The sequence below is a fragment of the Dipodomys spectabilis genome, unplaced genomic scaffold (assembly GCF_019054845.1).
Source record: "Dipodomys spectabilis isolate Male_0828 unplaced genomic scaffold, ASM1905484v1 ptg000457l, whole genome shotgun sequence".
NCBI lineage: Eukaryota > Metazoa > Chordata > Mammalia > Rodentia > Heteromyidae > Dipodomys > Dipodomys spectabilis.
Genome location: NW_024871134.1, coordinates 1,879,170 through 1,900,356, shown reverse-complemented (window position 1 = coordinate 1,900,356; position 21,187 = coordinate 1,879,170). Strand labels below are relative to the sequence as shown.

At 42.1% G+C, this 21,187-nt stretch overlaps 1 protein-coding gene across 1 annotated transcript in view; it reads left to right on the top strand.

The window, feature by feature from the left end:
• Positions 1-21,187, top strand: part of Adgrb3 (adhesion G protein-coupled receptor B3) — a 541,106-nt gene that overhangs the window by 169,079 nt on the left and 350,840 nt on the right. Inside the window, exons 3-5 of the mRNA XM_042668573.1 lie at positions 7,301-7,411; positions 13,397-13,558; positions 18,097-18,261. Of these exons, the coding sequence (XP_042524507.1) occupies positions 7,301-7,411; positions 13,397-13,558; positions 18,097-18,261 (438 nt within the window). The remainder of the gene's footprint in view (positions 1-7,300; positions 7,412-13,396; positions 13,559-18,096; positions 18,262-21,187) is intronic.

Genomic DNA, 21,187 nt, shown 5'->3' with positions numbered 1-21,187 from the left:
GTTGCCTTTGCCAATAACGAACTAAAAAGGCAGGAAAGTGTTTAATGAAAACAATGCTGTCTTACAAACAAGTGCCAGGTGGTGAAGTAGTGAAATGGACCCCGCGAGGAGAAGAGAGCCCAAAGCCATCCCGCCATCCCTCCTCCAGGCCCCCAGTTCCGTTTCCCTTCCCTCCCTCCAATCTTGGTCGAAGTAGGAGGGCTTTCCTTCCAAAGGACTTTCTGATTGGAGAACGAACATGGAGGCTCCCTTCTGATTGGAGCCCATTCCCAGGAGGAGCTCCTGGCGGAAGTGGGAGCACTGGTCTTCCGCCTTCTGCAAAGCTTTGGCGCCTTGGAACACTCTGGGAAACGAGCCCCGCAGGACAGGGGAGGACGGGAAGGACAGAAGAGGATTGAGAGGAAGGGGAGGACAAGGAGAACACAGAGGATGGAAAGGGCAGAGGACGGACAGGACAGAAGAGGACAGGGAGGATGGGCAGGGCGGGAAGGACATGGAGGACAGGCAAGATGGGGAAGACAGGATGAGGATGGAGAAGACAGGATGGGGAGGATGGAGAATGGGGGGACAGAAGAGGACAGGGAGGACACACCGCAGTTTGTAGGAGAAGCTAATTTTATCAGCGCCTGAAGCCAAAAGGAAAGGCATTCAGCTGCTGTCACTGCTGAGGTGCATGTGTCATTTACACACTTGTACACTTATTTTCCTCTTTAAATCAACAAGTCAAAACAAAACAAGTTCCAAGTAACCCACTGATCCTGGCTTTCCATAATTCTTCAGCAGCCATGGAGAGCAGAGTTGACTATTACAGGTGAACTCCCACATGGCCCACACATGCCCAGCGAGGACTCACCCAGGGCTGGGGCTGGCTGACCAGCCAGTGCCTGGAGTCAGACAGAATAAGTACGAAACAGAGGACGTGAGGATTTAATCCTAAATCTCCTGGAATTATCACTGATATTTTATCATGTAATTTACATGTTCAAGGACTTATAAAATAATACATCATTATAGGTAATTAATGCTCCTACCGAGTATGAAGATGAATTAAAGTATAGCTTCACTTTATTGAATATATATGGCAGACAGTTTGCAAGTTACACAATTCAACTTGAACTTCACAAACTCTCCTTAGCTTTATAGTATTTTGCCAATTGTATGCTTTGCCCAGTTTTTGAAAGTACCATAAACTTATCCATCTTGTTAGCTTCTTAAAAAGGTCATTTCTGTGGGAATATTTTATAAAACAAGATTTTGTTTCATTAATGCACAAAATAGGATCTTGACTCCTGTGGTCAGATATCTAAATCTGGCAATTAAGTAAGAAATGATCTCTAAGAAGGAAAAGCAGTTAGCCACTTGAAAATTAATGATGAACTTTAAGTTCATAATATTCCTTCCTAAGTAATGTAATTATTTTTGAGTATTTTCTAATATTTACTAACTTATATCACTTTAATTCTTTAATTGGCTGGAAGTTTTTGTCTCCCCACTTACTCCATTTCTTTGGGTTCTTTGGGGAAATGAAATGAGTGTATTCATAATCAGTAAAGACCATTATTTGTTCTTTTTATTTATTTTTATTTTGTGCCACTCCTGGGTTTGAACTCAGGCCCTGAGTGCTGTCCTTGAACTTTGGAGTTCAGACTATTATATTACCACTTGAGTTACAACTGCACTTCCAATTTCCTTTTTTTTCTTACTTGTTTCTTTGTTTTGTTCTGTTCTCTTTTTGTTTTTGTTTTTGTTTTTTCCAGGGCTGAGGACCAAACCCAGGGCCTTGCGGGCGCGCCTGGCGGGCGCCCTTCCGCTGGGCTAAACCCCCAGCCCCTGTTCTCTTTTTGTGTGCATGGTGGTTACTCAGAGATTAGTCTTTCCAACTTTCCTTCTCTGGCTGACTTTGATCCCTAATCCTCAGATTTCAGCCTCCTGAGTAGCCACCAGTGCCCCCGTAATAGAGAGCAGTTTCAGTATTCATTATGCTTTGGTTGTGGAGACGGCAGTGTTCCACTCACCCATCCGCATTAGCGGATATGCTGTGTGGCATGGTAAGCACTCAGAATGCTCACTGAGTGAGGAGAAGACGTGGATTCTCAAGGCAGCCTCTATTTCAAAACAATGAAGAATTAAAATTAAAATCTCAGAAGTCAGAAGTAAACCGAAATATTGGGGATATAAGTTATTGTACTAACTATAACACTTTCAAATACATTAGAGAAAAAAATCCTATATGCAAACTCAGTGGGCCAACTCTTTCCAATAAATACGAAATAAGTAAATTTGTTGTCTTAATGCAGATGTAAAATATGTAAAAGCAAATCTTTCTAAGAATATCTGATTGTTTCTGAACAGAATTTACACAGCTTTCCCACCTAAGCCAACTCTGATTGGATTTTTCTTCTCCCAACAAATAATGTATTTGATATTCTTTCCTTTAGATTTCAATGAATGATATCATCTCAATTGTCCAGTTGAATTACTTAAAAGCTATATCTGCTCTTTAGAGCTGTATTACAAATCATTGTATAGAAAAAGTATTCTAGGATTTAGGAAAAGTTACTTTTACATATTTCAAATACCTCTTTAGTGAATTTCTTTGGACTGTGAACTTTAGAATATCAGGAAAATGTCTTATTTGTATTCTTTAGTCCCTAGTGCATATTCAGTAGCTAATAAATGATTATTAAAATATTTACTTCACAGCAGTTAGATTTAAGTTGTAAGTGAGGTAAAATTTTAAATATAATATGAGTGTTATGGTAGATGTAATGGTAGATAATAAGCTTTGTTGATGGCAGAAATACTGATCATGGTAATCATAAGCTGATGTAAATAATTTTCAAGTATAAAGTTCTAATTCCCCACTCCACACTGAGTTGTAAGAATGACCCTAAGTAGACAGTGATGTGCATTTTGAATAAGCAGTTTTAAACATAAGATTTGGTGCTTAATAAATAATTGGCTTTGTACGCCTTCAGCAAATGCTCCTTGGATGAGCCATTTAGTAAATAAATACTAAATTCTGTCTACACACAGAGCAAGAATTGATTTTTTATTTCATAAGACACACTTTCTTTCACTTATGTATGGCGCCATAATAAGGAAAGTTACTTAATTTAAGAGTTAAAATGCAACTCCATGTTTTTTCAAACCAAAACAGGAATTCAGAGTCAGCAAAGCCACTCCTGTGGGCGGGTGGCCGATAGCTTAGAGGCGCAGTCTGGGGAGGCAGGGGTGTAGGGGATTTATTTCAAGGGGTCTTTGTGAGCGGCCCTTGGCCCCTGCCATGACAAACAATAGTAGAGTTTGGCCTCTGAATGTGTTCAGCACATAAATCTGGGAGCTTGTTGAGAGCAGCCTAGGAGGTTGGGCTTAGGAGGTTCCCATGGAAATGCTGGAGGCTTTTGCGAAGATGACTGTCATCTACTTATCTGATGATATCCTTGTCTGAGTGTGTAAAAATGTTTTTTAATGGTGTAATAACAAATAGACATGTGTGATTTTTAACTTTTTAATGGATTAAGACATCCATTATTACAAACCTTGCTTTTCAGACAAAATCATCATAAGTAACCATTGTAATCTAAAGTCTATTATTTATTTATTTATTTATTTATTTTTAATGGCTCTATGAACCTGCAGGAGGGAAGAGACACAAGACTAGATTTAAGGCCAAAGACTTCCCAAACCTCTCTTTGGTGGACCTTTGTCTCTTTCCTGCCAAGGCAGGACTGCTTACAGCAAGGAGCACAGCGAAAGACATGTGGGCAAAATATCCCAGATTATGAAGGCCACTGTCAGTCATGTGGATCTTATTCTTGAAGTTATTTACCCACATCAGCGTAGCATAAAGATATAGGAAATAACTCCATTTTCATCAGCACATTCACAATATTATGCTACTCCTTATTTCATTTGATTTCATAACTTGCTTTCCATTGCTTTCACCCAAGCTGATCATCTTTTTATTTGGCTGAATTATTTCCTCATGTAACTAATGTAGTATATTATCTTTGCCAATGCAGAATTGTTTGACTGTGAACCAACTTTTGAAACTTACCCAAAAAGCACAATATACTAAAAGTTTACCACAGACCATAATGAACAATTGTAAAAACAATACTTTGCTGTTTTCTTAAGTTTGAATGATCCAATAGGTCTTTACTTGATTATAAGTAGAAGATATACATTATGAAAGACACATCAATGTTTTTAAGATAATCAAATATGAAATTTGGAAGGAAATGTAATTTTTTTTGTTAGATCTTACCCTGGAACACTAAAACAAATAAGACTTACTTTTATCAATTGGACTAGAAACATTGGCAAAAGAGCCTCACTGGGTAGGTAACAGTTTGCATATTTCAATTATAAATTTCAATTCTTTTAGATCTGGAGTAATAGCCCCAGAATATTTTTAAAATACTGCCTTTGTATTGTTTCACCATGTTAAAAATATAGAAATTTATAACATTGTATATTTTATAGAGAATTTATGTCAGGGTCACATACTTACTTTTGAAAAATTAGTTTTCTGGTAAACTACATTGACAATCATCAACAATTACACTTTCAATGTTCAAATATTAATAATTCATAAATTTTTTAAAAATCTTCTTAAATATGGTGACTGTCAGCTCTGTTGTTCATAGAACAATCAGTACCTACCTTGTAATGAGTAGGATAGATGTGTGGAGACTTAATTTCTATTATAAATATTTGAAATATAGAAATGCATTCCAGCAAATGAACTAAATTACTTAAATTCAACTTGATAAATGTACATTTTATTTGATTCATATTTATAACAAATCATTAAAAATTCAACATGATACTTTCTACTAAAGTTACAGTAGTGTCAGTTGCCAACCCAGAACACAAACATTGGAACTTACTCCCTGCACAAATGCTTTGTTTTCCCTTACAGGAAAGAGTTCAGATTGTCCCCATGCTTCTATAGAGAATAGGAATGGTTTACTAGGGTAGGATACAGTGGTGCATAATTTTCATCCCAGCTACTAGAGAGAGACTTGTCTGGACAGTCAAAGTTTGGGCCAGCCTTGTAAAAGTTTAGTGAGACCCCATCTTCACAAACAAGCTGAGCGTGATGGTGTTTGCCTGTTACCTATCTCTCCAATTATTCAGGCATATTGGTAGGAGAATCTTAGTCAGCAGAAAGCCTGGGGTAAAAATATGAGACCCTATCTGAAAAAAAAAACTAAAGCAGGATAGGGCTTAGACATGGCTCAAGTGGCAGAGTGCTTGCCTTTTCAAAGCTCAAGGCCCTGAGTTCAAACCCCAATACCACTCAGCAAGCAATAAACACGTGAGCAAACCAAAACCAGGTTATATAATGGGTATGTGATTCAGAATTTGTAGATCTGGAATAATAAGTATGCTGGCTTCTTTTTCCTTCTCGCTGCCAAAACTACCATAGTGTAAGCCACAATTCATGATGAAACACAGACAGTGACCACAAGCAGGTATACATGTCAGGCATCACCTGAATTATAAATTCCACAGCAAAGGAGATGACGTGTTAAAGAATATATATATATATTGCTGAGTTCTTTTGCAATTTGAGGTCTTAACAACATTCCATTGGTTTAACACGTAAACATTAGGAGTTTGTACATAAAACATTCTAAATAGCCAGTTTCACAAACCATTCAATTGTATATAGTTAGATACTTCTTGTTAGAAGCCTGCTGTAAACTAGCTCAAGCACCACACGTAGACACAAGGAAATAGAAGGATGTTGGCAGTGCTGGAAAGGAGTGATGGAGTTTATCAGATCAAATGCCATTTTATGAAAATTTCCATTTTCTCTTTTGAGTGTAATCTGAATTGGCAAAACAAAACAAATGCCTATTTAAATTCATCAAATTTCCCAGGGCATGTCTTCTCAGATTGGCTCTCCACACAAAATTCCCAGCAGGTTGGCTGATGAGGTGTCAGAGTTTATGGTAAATTTTCACGACACACAAAGAGTCTTTATGATTTTCTCACACAAAAGACTAGAGTTTTACAAAGCACATTGCAAAATTAGTTCTCATGTTTTAACAGAAGAATGTTTAAAATTAGTAAGAGAAAAACAGAAGAGGGAACTAGGCTTTTGCATCCCCAAATTTTGACCTTTTTGGTTCTGGTAAAATGGCTGCCCTGCCATTACAATTCTTGGAGCTGACCTCTCTGACCTCTCTGGTGGGAGGGGGGAAGTTCCCAGGGTACCTGTCCAAGGGGGATTTCTCCACCTCACTTACATGCTTACAACCCAGAACCAGCAAGTTACTCCATGCATTAGGCTTTGGTTCTCCTAAAATTGCTTTACCATGCATATCAGCAAACACAAAACTTCCAGAATTCTAAGTACAGGAAGTTCAAGTCTACGGGGTTTTAGAAATATTTTACTCTGAAATCATTCTCTTCTTCAACTTCTTCCCCCCTCCACCCACCTGTGAGTGGAGTGCAGTTAGTGGTCTTCCTTTCCCCCACTAAGGGATTTGTTTTAAAGCTTAAATAGAAACCCCAGCCCATTCTCCATTCTGGAATACAGCTTTTACAAGAGAAATCAGTTTTACCTGTGATTACAAGGACAAGGGATTATTTGAGTCAGGCCTAGAGAAAATGAGAATTACAAGAATATTCGTTTTTTGTGTGCCTTTGAGATACTAAACATAATCATCTTTGAATACTGAAATAATCCATTATATGAATGTTAACCTTGGGAAAGTTAGATTGCAGAATTACTTACTTCTAGCCAGACATTGTGGCTCCAGCCTACAATTCCAGCACTCAGGAAGCAGATTGCCAGTTTGAGGCCAGCCAGCTTGGGGCTATGTAGGGAGAATCTGTCCCCTCCTTCCCAAGAGAAGTTAAAAAGAATTACTCATCCCTTTAGATAAGTGCTGAAAAACCCAAGGGGCCAATTCCTGGTCTGCAGAGGCAGGTGTCAGCCAGTGAGGATTTTCTCTCTGGAAAACAACCACTAACACAGTATGGTTGCACTGTCTTTCTGACATATTGCTTCAGAATATTATCAGCGTAGAATGCAGTATTTCTGTTAGTGAATCTGACCTAACACCCGATGTATCTTTGTTGACTGTGATTATTGCTTCTTACAATCTTGTTCATGTCTGCAGGTTTTGACTTGAGTACAAGCAGACTAGTCTAGAAAATTTAGCATTGTGTCTTTGCAATAACTTCTAGCTATGCCCCGGAACATAATGCATGAGACAGTAATGTAATTTGTGAGAAATGTCTACACACAAGCTTTCATATACCTTTATTCTGTCTTTAGAATTTGGAATGATGGGAGATCATACAATAAAAAGTCAGCGACCTCGATCTGTTCATGAAAAAAGGGTCCCTCAGGAGCCAGCTGATGCTGCTAAATTTATGGCACAAACTGGTAATACGTTAGTTACATTTTCCTATTTATTGTTGTTAATTTAATGGAACCACTGCATGTTGTCATGATTTTGTGCTGCACATCTGTCAGTTTTTGGAGCTGATTTTTTTTTAGTCATTTTTTTGTCACCAGTTAAAGTCCATAAATAAAGTAGCTTGGAATTGAAAAATGCACAAAAAATGTATAAAGATTATTTTGTGTTAGATATTTAGGTTTTACATGTTAGTATTCCCTGTTGCTAAACAGTTAGTAGCCTGACGCTGATGGCTCACACCTGTAACTCTGGCTAAGCAGGTCATTATGGTCTAAGGAGCACAGTTCAGAGCCAGCCCCAGTAGAAAACTCCATGAGACTCTCATCTCCATTTAACCAGCCACAAGAGGCAGAGGTGTGAATCTAGTAGTAGAACTCCAGCCTTGAGCAAAAAAGCCAAGGGAGAGTACAAGGCTGTAAGTTCAAAGTCGAGTATTGGCACACACGGACACATAATTAACCATTAAAATGTGTTATTAAGCTTGTAAAGAAAAATAATAAAGTTTATTTCTTCAATAATTAATTGATATAAGACTTTCAAGAATTTAAATAGGACTTAGAGGATTAAATTTAGCAATGAATGATTTGTTCAACTGTTAAAGCCTGTAAATATTACTTAATATTGCTTGAATGTCTGTCTATGTATACACATTAAAACATTCTAATAATATAATATTTGATTTGAAAAGAATTTGGTTATATAAGCTAAATAGTAAAAAAAGTTGATAGTCTCAGATACTAAGCTGAAATAGATTTCAAAAAATTAAATGTCAACAAAAATGACTATCTAGATTATAAAAGTTTCAATGGCAAATTATTTTAAACTCCTACATATACATGACCGATAATTGCCTTATTATAAATAATGTGTAAATTAATACATATAATTAAATTCTGAATATGCAGAATCTTTGCTAATCCTCTAGCTATAGAGTTTAATCAAGTATATACATTCATCTTTGTTTTGTCATAATCAGTGGGCTACAGTTCCATTCAGGTCACTGCATGTGGTTTCTCTTCAAAAGTATTTAAAACTGTGTTGTGAATGTGTATAGCCCTCAACCTTATTTGTGGAAATTTTAAATGAAGAGTATTATCTAGGTCTTTATAAAGTTGTAAATATGAGCTGTTTTAGCATTAATGAATAAATTTTCATTTCTCTCACATGTTATTTCTACTCTGTCTAATGAAATCCCTCCAGAGAATAGGTTTGTCCTCAGTATTTATATGATGTTTCTTCAGAACACTTGCCCAAATCTATAACTTAAAATGCAAATGTTACTGAATTTGTGTTTTTGATAAGAGATTCACAGTCCCTTTCAATAGATTAGCTGAACCTGTCAGATTCCCAAGGCTGAATGTTTATAATAATTCCACAAGGCCATATTTTGGGGGGATTTTTGTTTTGAAACAAGATCATCAAAACACAGTTGTCAAAGACAGGAATGAAGAAAACATTCTCAGCTGAGTTTTCATGCTCCTTCTTGTTAAAGAAAAGAAACAACAATTTCTATTTTATTACCTGCCTGGCCAAGTTCAAAAGTGCATTACCATGTTTAGACCAGTTCCTAAAATTCTAAACATTTTGCTCTAACTCTGGGAGCAAAATGATCAGCCATGGAACAGATTTGAAGATGCTTGACTCTAAATGAAGAGGCTGAGTAGCCAGCCATGCAGGGCTTCTCTCCTGGAGAAATGTCAGCAGGACCAGAAAAGATAGTCTTTATTTTTGCAGGAGAAAATTCAGATAAGTCAAGGATTAAAATGGAAAACAGTTATTCTTAATTTCTGGTCATGTAGGAAAATTAGCCTGCATATAAAATTTTATACAATTTGGCCAGGAGTTTTTGTTCAGATTCCATTTTTTTTTAATTTGCTTGCAAAATGTACCCAGAACATTCACAATTTCCAGCCAAAATCTTTGAAAGCAAATTCAATTCTCAAGGTACATTGCCTTCCTTAGAAAATATTGTCAGTTTTTGCATTTATTCATTATTTTCCATTGTGTTGTGTCTAGTTCTTATTTGTAGTAACACATGATTTTGTAAAGAGACAAAATGTTTGTTAGATTCATGACAACCATAAAATCATTTCCACATGTTATTAAGAATGACACAGAAAAAGAAACACATTTTAAAATTAAAGTTCTAAAATATCGATTGGATGCTGAATTCATAAGCAAAATGTATATTGATTATTCTTTCCATTTTAAACCAGAAATGCTTTAGAAGTAAGTAGTGTTAAGCATAAATACATACTTATATATAGTTATTTTTAAAATAAATTAGGAGCAGTGTACTGGTGGCTCATGTCAGTAATCCTAGCTACATAGGAGACTGAGTTCTGAGGATTGTAGTTTGAAGCCAGCCCAGGATGCTAAGTTATCTTCAATTAACCATCAAAAGTGAAGTGAAGTGAAGGTGTGACTCAAGTGATGGTGCACCAGCCTTAAGCAAAATAGCCAAGCAAATGTGTGCGGGCCTGAGATCAAGCCCAAGTATTGTACAAAATTAAATAAATAAAACAGAAATTAGAGCCAGGTCCTCAGGCTCACACCTGGGATCCTAGCTACCCAGGAGGCTAAGATCTGAAGATTGTGGTTTAAAGCCAGAATGCACAGGAAAGTCTGTGAGACTCTTACCTTCAATTAGCTACTAAAAAAAACTGAAAATAGAGCTGTGGCTCGAGTGGTAGAGCTCTGGCATTGAGCAAAAAATGCTTAGGGATAGTGCACAGGCCTTGAGTTCCTTGAGTTCAAGACTCAGTACTGGTGCCCATGTGCGCATGCACATGCACACATACACACACACATACACACACAAAACAAAAATAAGTTGGAATACTGAGCTGAGACTGTGAAACCTTGTTATTATTTACTAGTTCTTAATTATACAGAATTTGATGCTAGGCACTTATAAAACTAAAAAAAGAAAGGGCTATTTCTTTTTAAAATATTTTCTGAGTACTTTCTTTAGGTGTTAATGTCGCCTAAACAAACACAGATGGCATTAAATGTTATAAAAATTAAATTTATATGACTTCTCTTTCAAACCAAGACACTGGTGCTGTTGATAAAAATTTCTTAACAGTAATTTGAGAACAAGAATACAGAGTAATAATTAAAGAGAACGTCTCAATGACCAACTTTTAACATCAAATGAATTTGTAAACATATTTAGTGTCACAAGGAAAGCAGCCCAAATATCCTGTTACCTAAAATAGAAAAAAATAAAATAAAAGTGTGTGTTTCTAATCCCATTCCCTTAACATACTAGCAACATGTTATATTAACATCTTGTTTGTGTGCTAAAATGCACTCACACACATTACTTTGCATAATACAGGCCCACTGGGAAGTAGATACATCCCATTTGATTGGAGACGTTCACAGGGATAAAGTATTTTGGTAATGTCATGAGCTCAGGACATTCAGTAGCTTCCCGCCAAACACAGACCTTGCATATGCAGAACTTTCCTGTTGGCTCTGCTGTTTCCTCCCGGGACAGAGTCTGATGCCTCCCCTGCACCCACGACATCTCTTAGAGGCGGGGAAGGCTCCAGTGCATCTGACATCTCCCAGGAAACCTGTGCGGCACAGTCTGCTCTGTGCCCTCTACATATTGTTGAATACTTCACAAGTACACATCTTTAAGATGCCTGAGCTGTGTTCCACCATAAACCAGTAAATTCCAACGGCAGGGCTTCTACACCTCGGATAAGGAAGAAGCATAGCGTTAAGAAATACTGATGGAAAATACCACCTGAAAAGGTAGCCTTTGCGTTAGAATGAAATCATTTTGGTAGGTAGACCACAATTACAGTGGCAGAATTTAATTCAGTTCCCTTAGTTCAATTCCATCTATTCGTTTTTGTTCTACAAGAAGCTTTGGTGTTAGGGAAGCACATGGACACAAAAGTCTGTTTAAAAGTACGTATTGAGCCTAGCTCTTCATTTGGTTTAATTCAAATATGTTTTTCTGTCATGATAACAGTGAGAGCAGAAGAGAACAATTGTTCTGTGGCAAATGAAGCTAATTTTATTCATAACCTTCGTCATTTCACTTATTAGAGAACTCACATTGCTCTTAATTTTCTGGCTCTTAATCAATATCATAAAATCATAATATTTATATTTCATGTAACTTCATTACAACAGGTTGGAAATCATTAAAAACACATTATATTTTTTCTAACTTGAGCCTCAAATTTTCATTGCTAAATATACACAGTACACATATACATATATATGTATGTGACTACTTTTTTTCAAACATTGTCCTACCATTGGCCTTATTGAAATGAAGATTTTTCTGTCTGGCAGGAATATAATCGGATGTAAAAGAATCAATTATGAAACCTGTCTTCCAATTTGGCTCGTGTCATCAGCCAAGCACATGCAGGAAGTTAGTTACACATAAATGCGTCCAGGTGAAATAGGACAGAAACTGAGGCATGATCAAGGAAGAACTTTTAAGCTTCACATAGTTCATGGTGTTAAGGAGAGCCCTGCTTCGTGTGCTGAGCATCCGTTCTTCAGTGAGCCAGCACTCGTGCCTCTGCATGCATAGTGCTACACGGAGCGAATGCTCAGACCCGAGGGTGTCCGTGGACTGGTGCTCACGCGGGAGCTGCCTCAGCCTCCAGTTCAGCAGATTTCACCAGATGTGAGATCGACCCCTTCCTCAGGAGTATGCATTCTATTAGCTGGCTCTCTCCTTTGCACAACAGAGTCACAGACCGGGCCAAACTCCTGTCTTTGAGAGTGTCCATGTTTGGCCTAGCTTGCCCTGGAGTGGCACACTTGAGGACTCCCATGTCATTTACTCTGAAAAGGAAAAGAGAAGGCCGATTATCATTTGTATCCTTTGAATTGTATTTCAGAGGCAAAATCTAGACAGAATCTCTGAAACGAAGTTCACTCCCGGGTCTCTATCATCAGTGGATCAAAGTTCTCAGAAACACCTCACCTGTACAGTTTTTTCCCAGCCAGTAAATACCTGTCTAACTTAAAGAGTTCCTGCTCCAAGTAAAACCCAGTTGAATTTGAGGACAACAGTAGAAACTGTTGGAATCAGTTGTAAAAGTCTGCCCTGGTCCTGACGCCAGAAGAGCAGTAGCAGCCCCCAGCGATGGCATCTGGAACTCTTAACACCCTTGGAGCCCTGACTCAGTGTTCACAGAGAGCAGGAGTTTGGCCAGACGCGAGCTGCGGGACAGCATGCAGACACCAGTTGGCTTCTCAGAGCCCTATGTGGAGTACACTTCCGTTCCCTCACAAGTTAATACATATTGAGGAATTTTTGTTTGTTTCCAGCTTTAAAAATCCTACTTCTCTACCTGAGATCATGAGGAATCAGCAGCAGAAGGACATTAATAGGTTACTACAAAACAAGTAGCTATTACAGGCTGAAAAAGGAGTCTCACCCACAGTAAACTATTGACTAGACAAACGTATCAGTGTTCCTCACAGTACCCTACAAACAGATTCCAGCCCTCAGCTCCCCCGTGGGTCACGTCAGAAGGGAGCTATGCAGGGGACTTCCAGGGCATGGCACAGCCATTCCTGTGCACCAGAACAGCAGGGGCACAGATGTAGCTGCTGCTTCTTGCCACCCAAGTACAGCACCCTATGCCAGCAGAGTGAGATGCCCTCCACTGTCACCCTTCCTGACACATGACGAGAGCCCGCCTAGCGTCCACACACACAGCAGGGTAGTTGTGGAGGGTTTTGTCACCAAGGTCATGGCACATACAGGTCTTTGTATCGCATGGTGTGGACCCCTCCTTAAGGCGGGTTACCTCTGAAATGTTTTCCTTGTCTATTTGCTGTACTGTCATAATTTTGCTTTTGGCTTATTCAAGCATGTCACAATGTCACGTGTGGTACAGTGATGCCCCGGGGGGTGGTGGTGGGCGGTGGTGTCTCACGCTTGTCTGTTGTCTCGCACGCAGGTGAATCTGGCGTGGAGGACTGGTCTCCGTGGAGCCCGTGCTCTGTGACTTGCGGTCAAGGGTCGCAGGTGCGAACCAGAACTTGTGTCTCACCTTTCGGGACTCACTGCAGCGGTCCGTTAAGAGAGTCACGGGTTTGCAATAACACTGCCCTCTGTCCAGGTAGTGTTAGCAGTACCTCCCTGTGGATGTGCTTGAACTGTGTCATGCCTCACCTGTGCGCCTTGCTCATTCCCTCTGACATTGTCACCACGCCTTGGCCGCACTGCTGCGTGTGGCCTCCCACTGCAGATGCCAGTTTCTTATTTACCTCTTCTAATAGCGTCACCTCAGCTGTCTCCCTTGTGTTTTATTTTCCTTTAGTTCACTTCCTTTTAGTTATTTTACTTCATTTCATTTTATTTATGTGACCCTGGGCCTCGTGCTCAGGGCCTGGAGGTTGTCCCTTAGCAGTTTCACTCAAGGCTGTCTCTCTACCAGCCGTACCTTCACTTCTGGCTTTTTGCTGGTTAACTGGAGATAAGAGACTTGGTGTTTTTTCTGCGGGACTGATCTTCAGATCTCAGCCTTGGAGCTGCTGGGATTACAGGTCTGAGCCACTAGTGTCTGGCCAGGCCTGTATTTTTGCCTGAGCATTCCATGGCTGGGGACTGTGCGCTTTCCCTTAGTGCGTGTGCAGTCTTTGTGGAGCCCTTGGAAAGAGATTGTCAGCTAAGGCATGCATACAGTTTTGAGTGATCTCCATTTGCAGATTCTGCACTTGATTAAAACAAGTGTAAAGACAGGGGCTGGTGGTCGGGCTGTAATCCTAGCTACTAGGGAGGCTGAGATATGAGGATTGCACTCTGAAGCCAGCCCTAGCAGGAAAAGTCCATGAGTTTTTGTTTTTTGTTTTTTTAATCTCCAGTTAATCACAAAAAAGCTGGAAATGGAGCTGTGGCTCAAGTAGTGGCATGGATGAATGAGGGCAGGCCTAGCTTCCTAGCAGATAGTCAATGTGATCCATTACACATAAGTTTAAAGGAGTTGTTTAATAGATACTGAGTTTCAGATGTACAAAATAAGGAGGTTCTGAGACTCAGTTTCACAGATGTATGAAGCTGCCTAAAGACCTGAACTGGATTATACACTAAAATGGCTTTGATAGTAAATTTTATGTTTAATGTATTTATCCCAGTAGAGAAACTGGAGGAAATCAAAGCAGGACTTGGTGACAGAACAGAAAGCAGCATGATGGAACGAGGCAGGTAGTCCCTTGATAGCAGAAGTAAGAAACAAGATGAGCAGTAGATGATGGCAACCAAAGGCTCTGAGGGGGAAAATATGTAATTATCAAGAAAAGATCAATAATTAATACCTCTGAAAACAGGACAGTAAATGAGCCAGGCACTGGTGGCTCACCCCTAAACTCCTAGCCACTCAGAAGGCTGAGATCTGAGAATCGAGATTCAAAACCAGAAAAAGTCTGAAAGTGGAGGTGTGGATCAAGTGGTAGAGCAAAAATCTTGAGCACCTCAGCTAAGGGACGTTGCCCAGGCCCTGAGTTCAAGCCCTAGTTCTAGGCCTACCACATGGACAAATTTGTTTTAAACTGAGATTATACTTTGTGTATAGATTTCTTTGCTTTCTAAACTTCTTAACTTTACCTCTACAGAAGAAATGTTTATAACTACTAGTTAATTTTTGCTAACATATACATGAAGTTTTTGTCTTTCTAAATTAAGTTGCATAATGTTGATAAGAGAAGCTTACATCTAAATCATTCTTATAGCTCAATTTGCTCAATTAAAGAGGTTAGTCTTGTTGATTTATTTTTAATTTTCCAAATATGAAAAATAACTTGATAACTTCCTTCTTTTAAAAATGTATTCAAGGAATCCAGTTATAGCAAGTCAGGTTTCTGGCAAATGGTCATTGTCTTGTAATGGCATATTCAGTGCTCAATACTTTTGTTATCTGCCATCCTGAGACAACTTTCACTTGTTTGTCAATCTAATGTGTCCCGAAAATTAGGAACAAGTGAAATTTAAAGTTTAAAATTGAAATATTATCTTAAACAATGTAAACTCCTTTATAAAATAATAAATTTCTCTCCACATAACTGAGACATGAATGAGTAACTGACTGTCTCAGACTCTGTGAAACTAATCTCTTTGGCATTTAATTAAAGACAGTGGCATAATAAAAAGACAAATTTCAATATTAAAATCATAATCCACAGAACAAATGCAATGATGACACTGGAGCTTGCTTATATTTAAGTATTACTATAAGTTGCATGCTCAATGATTAATCAATAGCGTTACATCTAATCACACTCTCTTACTTTGCATATGGATCCTAAAATGCTGGGCCATTTGCAGTTTTTGCTTTGACAGTTTTCTCCTCGTCAGCAGCTCTTACTCTGAGAAGGAGAGTAGAGGATAAATGAAGTTGAATGTAGCAGAGGGCCATAGCCCGAGGGTGTGCATCTTCCTGTTTGCATTTGTGGCCAGCTCCAGGTTCTGCATCTGCGCAGTCCCTGGGCATTGTGGCCCTGCTGGGCCAGGCCTGGTGCTTGCTGGTCTCTCAGGGTGTGAGCTTGGTGGGGTCCCTGGCTGCACCCCTCGGTGTCTAGCACACCTAGCCTTCTTCCAGACGTGTCTGCAGATGATATCCGTGTTACTGCGGGCAGTGGCCTGGCCGGGGACCGCAGCCCCCCAGCTCTGCACAGCCTGGCAGAGCTCACACCCTGCACACCCTGCTCCCACTGAACACCCTTCCCCCCATGGGAGCGCCTCACCTCTGGCCCAGCTAAATCAGAGCACGCGCATATGCGCACGGCACGTCTGCAGGTGGCCTGTTGGGTGTGTTCTGTGCAAGTTATCTGCTCAGCAGGATGAAGACACAGGGCGGCATGGCCCGGCCAGAGGCGAAGAGCACTGTGAAGTGGGTGAATGTGATTTCAGTGCCAGGGGGTCATTGGTACCAAATTTTCACCCACCAGAGAGATTTCCATATTTTACTGAAGAATAAAAGACCTTATATAATAATTTTTCTATTATAATGAGAACTTCTAATCTTTAGCATATTATTAATCTCACATGCAAACATTATAAAGTAGTACTATAAATTTCTACCAATTTAGTAGTATCCACAAGAACAAATCATTAATAATATACTACCCAGTGAAAAAAAGCCTTATTAAAATAATGTGAGGTGAGGTTTCATGTGTGGCTCATATTATTTTAAAAAGGCTTTTTTCACTGGATAGTATATTATTATTGTACATTGTGGGTTAAATGTAGATTCATTTATTGAGGACATGTAACCTTAAAAAAAATGTTTAGCATGTAATCTCACCAAAAAGGAAAAAAAAAGCAGTATGCAGCAATGCAATTGTTAATTAGCTAGATTTAAGCTTTTTAATATCACATTGGCTGGAATCTAAATGAAGAAGAGGCTAGAAATATTATGATTTCTCCCATGACTCCTGTCGTGTGGAACTGTGCACACGCCACCAAAGAGATTCTGTTGTCATTTTCTACCATTTGTTTTCACTCCCCTTCTTATTCAGAAGTTTGAAGTCTTAAACTTCTCAGAGCATACACCAAGGCCCGAGCTCTTCTGTTTGTAATACATGTGAGATGCTATGCCCACTCGCCCAAGCACTGAGACTTGGGGTGAGAGCAGTGGTTTGGGGGTTCAAAGAAGAGATCTAACATTTGAATTGGTATTTGGTAAAAGACCTCCACCTTGGCTGGCGGTGTTTTCAGTGATGAAATGCGAATTATATTTCATTTCTGCTGGAATGTAGCGTGTAGTTATGTTCACGCTTGGGTGGGCTGCAGGGTTTCTGAGTGTTAGAGGCTAGGGTGGAGGTGGGTGGCTGCCAGGGCAGGAGCCCGTGCTTACCTGCACTGCGCCAGCCGCGGGTGCCCTGCGTGTATGGAGGTGGGAAGAGAGGAGGGGAGGATGAGAGAGAAGGAGAGGGGGAGAGGAGGGGAGGGGAGAGGGATAAAGAGGAGAAGGGGGAGGGGAGAGGGATAAAAAAGGAGGGAGGAGGGGAGAGGGGTAAAGAGAGGGAGGAGGGGAGGGATAGAGAGAAGAGGAAGGAGGGGAGGGGAGGGATGGAGAGAAGAGGGAGGAGGGGAGAGGAGAGGGATGAAGGAGGAGAGGGGAGAGGAGAGGAGGGTCTGGCCTGTCACAGAAGAGACCCTGCTCCCTGGTGGAAGGCAAAGGGAGGGAGTTCAGAAGGAAAACCCTTTGGGATTTCACAAACCCAGGGTTCAAGATGTATTAGAAACCCGAACCCTCACCATTGGCTGGTGGTTTTTAATGTCTGACTTTGACGGCCTGGAAGGGTTAAGCCAGCCTGGCAGACGCAACCCTGGCACGGGATCCTGCGTGCTGGGCGAAGAAGGCAACTGGTTACCGAAGGCGCATGGCGCGTGCACAGCCAGCCCTTTTCTGCTTTCCTGGGCTCCGGGCGGCGCGGGCATGGGGTGCGGGCGTAGGGTGCGGGTGCAGGGTGCGTGGCGCTGGTGCAGGGCGCTGGGTGCAGGGTTCGGGCTGGAGGGGATGCAGGGTGCAGGCCGATGGGGTGCGGAGTTTGGGTCTGTGGGTGCGGGTGCGGGAGCAGGGTGCGGGGTTTGGGCCAGAGGGATGCAGGGCGCGGGCGGCCGGCCGCGCGGTGTGACTGCCTGCCCTCTCTGTTGCAGTGCACGGCGTCTGGGAGGAGTGGTCACCCTGGAGCCTCTGCTCCTTCACCTGCGGCCGTGGCCAGCGCACACGCACGCGGGCCTGCTCGCCGCCACAGTACGGGGGCCGCCCGTGCGAGGGCCCAGAGACGCACCACAAGCCGTGCAACATCGCGCTCTGCCCGGGTGAGCACCCCGTCCTCCCCGTCCTTCCTCCCCGTCCCCGCCCGCCCTGTCCCCTTCCCTGGTCACCTTGCTGGGACTTCTGTGGACGCGCATCCACGATTCTCAGGCACTCAGCCCGCGTGCCCTCGGGGATCCTGGGCTCAGGACCCTCATCGTGGTCACCGGCCTTGCACCATGGCCTTGGTCTCCACGCGTGCTCCGCACGCCGCACACTGGGGCAGGGACACGGCCCGGCCCGCACAGCCCAGGGCGTGGCCTCCATTCCTCAGGACCGGGCCTGGCCTGCCCGCGGCCCCGCGCCCAGGCCCAGCCCCTCCCCTCCCCTTGGACAGGAGCCCGCGGCAGTCAGGACGCATCCCAACATGGACACGCGGCTGTAGCCGGCGCGCGGTCCGCCTCTGTGCTCAAGACTTTCAGAAACCATGGGCAGAATGCGCACACGCAGAGGTGCACGCCCAGCCACAGATGGACAGACAGACGGGTGCCTGTCTGCAGAGAACCAGATGGCGACCGGGGAGTGACAGACGGCGGGGGGCCTCGGGGACACAGACTCCACCTTCCGCATGCATGCATGCCCTGTCCTCCTCCCTCAACCCTCCGCCCCAGCCCTGGCCCCAGCCGCTGCCACAGCATCCCAGGCTCCGCACCGAATAGACCCCAGGACCGGGCGCCCAAGCAAGGAACCAGGAAGCTCGCGCACAGACCTCTCTGCGCAGGCACCCCACAGCCATGGTACCATAGTTTCACGGACTTCCCTGCCCGGGCTGGCTTTGAACCGTGATCCTCAGATCTCAGCCTCTTGAGTAGCTGGGATGGCACACACATTTTCTACATCTGTTTAGTGATGAATTAATGTGCTGAAGAAGGGTTTGATTCACATAAGGACATACAAGCATATACATGCACAGGCCCGCCCGTGTGTGTGCGCGCACACACACACACACACACACACACACACACACACACACACACACCTCCAGACATTTACTGCAGATCCTTGTTTACTCTTCCATAATATGTGTACATGGTATTTCTGAGCACATAGGACAGTTGAGAGGACAAAGTTATTGCGAGTGACAGAACTCAGTGAATTGCAAATTGGGTAAATCACAGCACAGGTTGTCTTATTTTATTGGTGCTGTCCACCCAGCACTCGCCTGGATCATAAGGTGAGTTTGTTACTCTTGGTGGTGTGGAAAAGCCAGCCAGGAAACTGTGCTGTCGAGTGTGGAAAGAGACTTATTTAGGAATCCAACTTCTTTGATGTGATTTAGGGAAAAATTTAACAAAAGGAACTTTGTTCGGGATTGGCTGCTGTAGGGTATGGGGACAATTCTATGACTCAACTATCTGAATATATTTTCTAGAAAAAGGGAACGCCTGCTTCAGAGAAATATATTTGTTAATTTGTGGGTTTTACTGTGGCTCTTACTTGTGTCTTGGAGGTGATGTTGTGTGCTATATATTGATAAACTGCAAATGAGAGGGTAAAGCAGCTACTTAACAGTCATGTAACAGCCACAAGACTGAAATAATGAAACACCTGTGTCACCAAGTCCTATTTGCACACTGAAATATGCAAAGCTAAATGCAACTAGGTGTTATAGGGGGAAAAGGTTTAGTTTAAATGTAGTTTTAGTGGGGAAACGTGGTCTGGAATTCAGAACCAGTGAATTTGATTTCAGTTGCAATACTCAATTGGAAATATTTACTTAGGCAACATTTGTGAAATGAAGTTAATGTTTATTAAACTTTTATGTCCTAGGGCCCCTATGATTAAAATTAGGTGAGGGTACCCTGCATATATCAAATTTGATATAAAGTGGAGGAGGTTTATCAAGATTTGTATGAGGATTACGATACTAAGAGACTGGGCAAAGGTCAGGTTATCACCCTTCCCTGGCTCTGTCAAAAGCTGGGGGATTCCCCTCCTGGCATATCTATCTGGGCGGGCAACCCACTTGAGAAACACATTCCTGTAGCCCTGCCTGTTGCTGAGAGAGGCGGGAGCTCCCAGGACAATCCCAGATGCAAATGGCTCTGTTTTTAGAGCAATAGGTTTCCACGTGGCTGACCTCAGGTGTGAGGCGTCCAGCCCTGCCCTCTGCAGGGAGCCTGTCTGGTACAGGCTGTCAGTGCAAAGAGGCCTGACCTTCACCTGATCTTGCCTCAAAGCCCGCACTTGTCTCTGCACAGCCTTGTGAACATCTGACACACAAATCCGGCCTTGTTAACCTGCGGCCTCATTAGCCTGCCTTTTAATTGATTTGAATTTTACCTCTTAACCTTCTCCTCTCTTGTATGGCATTTTTTTTCTTCATTTTGGATTTTTAAACATTATAATGGTCATCTTCCAACTCCAAGGTTGTAAGATTTTTGCACTTTTGTGTCTTTATTCATGTTGGCTTGTTTTATTTTTACTATTTTCCATCATTTCAACTTCGTAATTCCCTTGCCAGCTTCTTTAAGTCCTTTTGAACCCTACCACGACCCCTTTTTTATGTATCCAATTTTGCTTTTAAAAACAATGGGGAATTTTAAGTGATTTTAACCCTGCAGGTAGAAAGCAGGGATTCTGGCATTTTCAGCCTGTGTGGGAGCAAGCGTTCAGCCCGCTGTTCCTCATCTGTTGCCTTCTGAAGAGCTCTTCCCAGGCCCCTGGCTACCCGGCGCCCTGTGGATCGGAACTGGCCTGTACCCCTACCATCACTGAAACAGTGACTGGGGAGCTGCACAGGGCTCTCTCCTCCCTTCCTCTGGCCATGTTCCACCATGGTTCCATCTCCGGGGATCTGGTGGGGTGAGGGCCACACAATGGCCTTTTGTCCTGTTGGCTGTCTGGGTGCAGAGCCCCTGGGCACCTTGTCACACTGCTGCAGTGAAGGGTCACCTGTGTCACCTGACATCAGCATACAGTGGATACAGT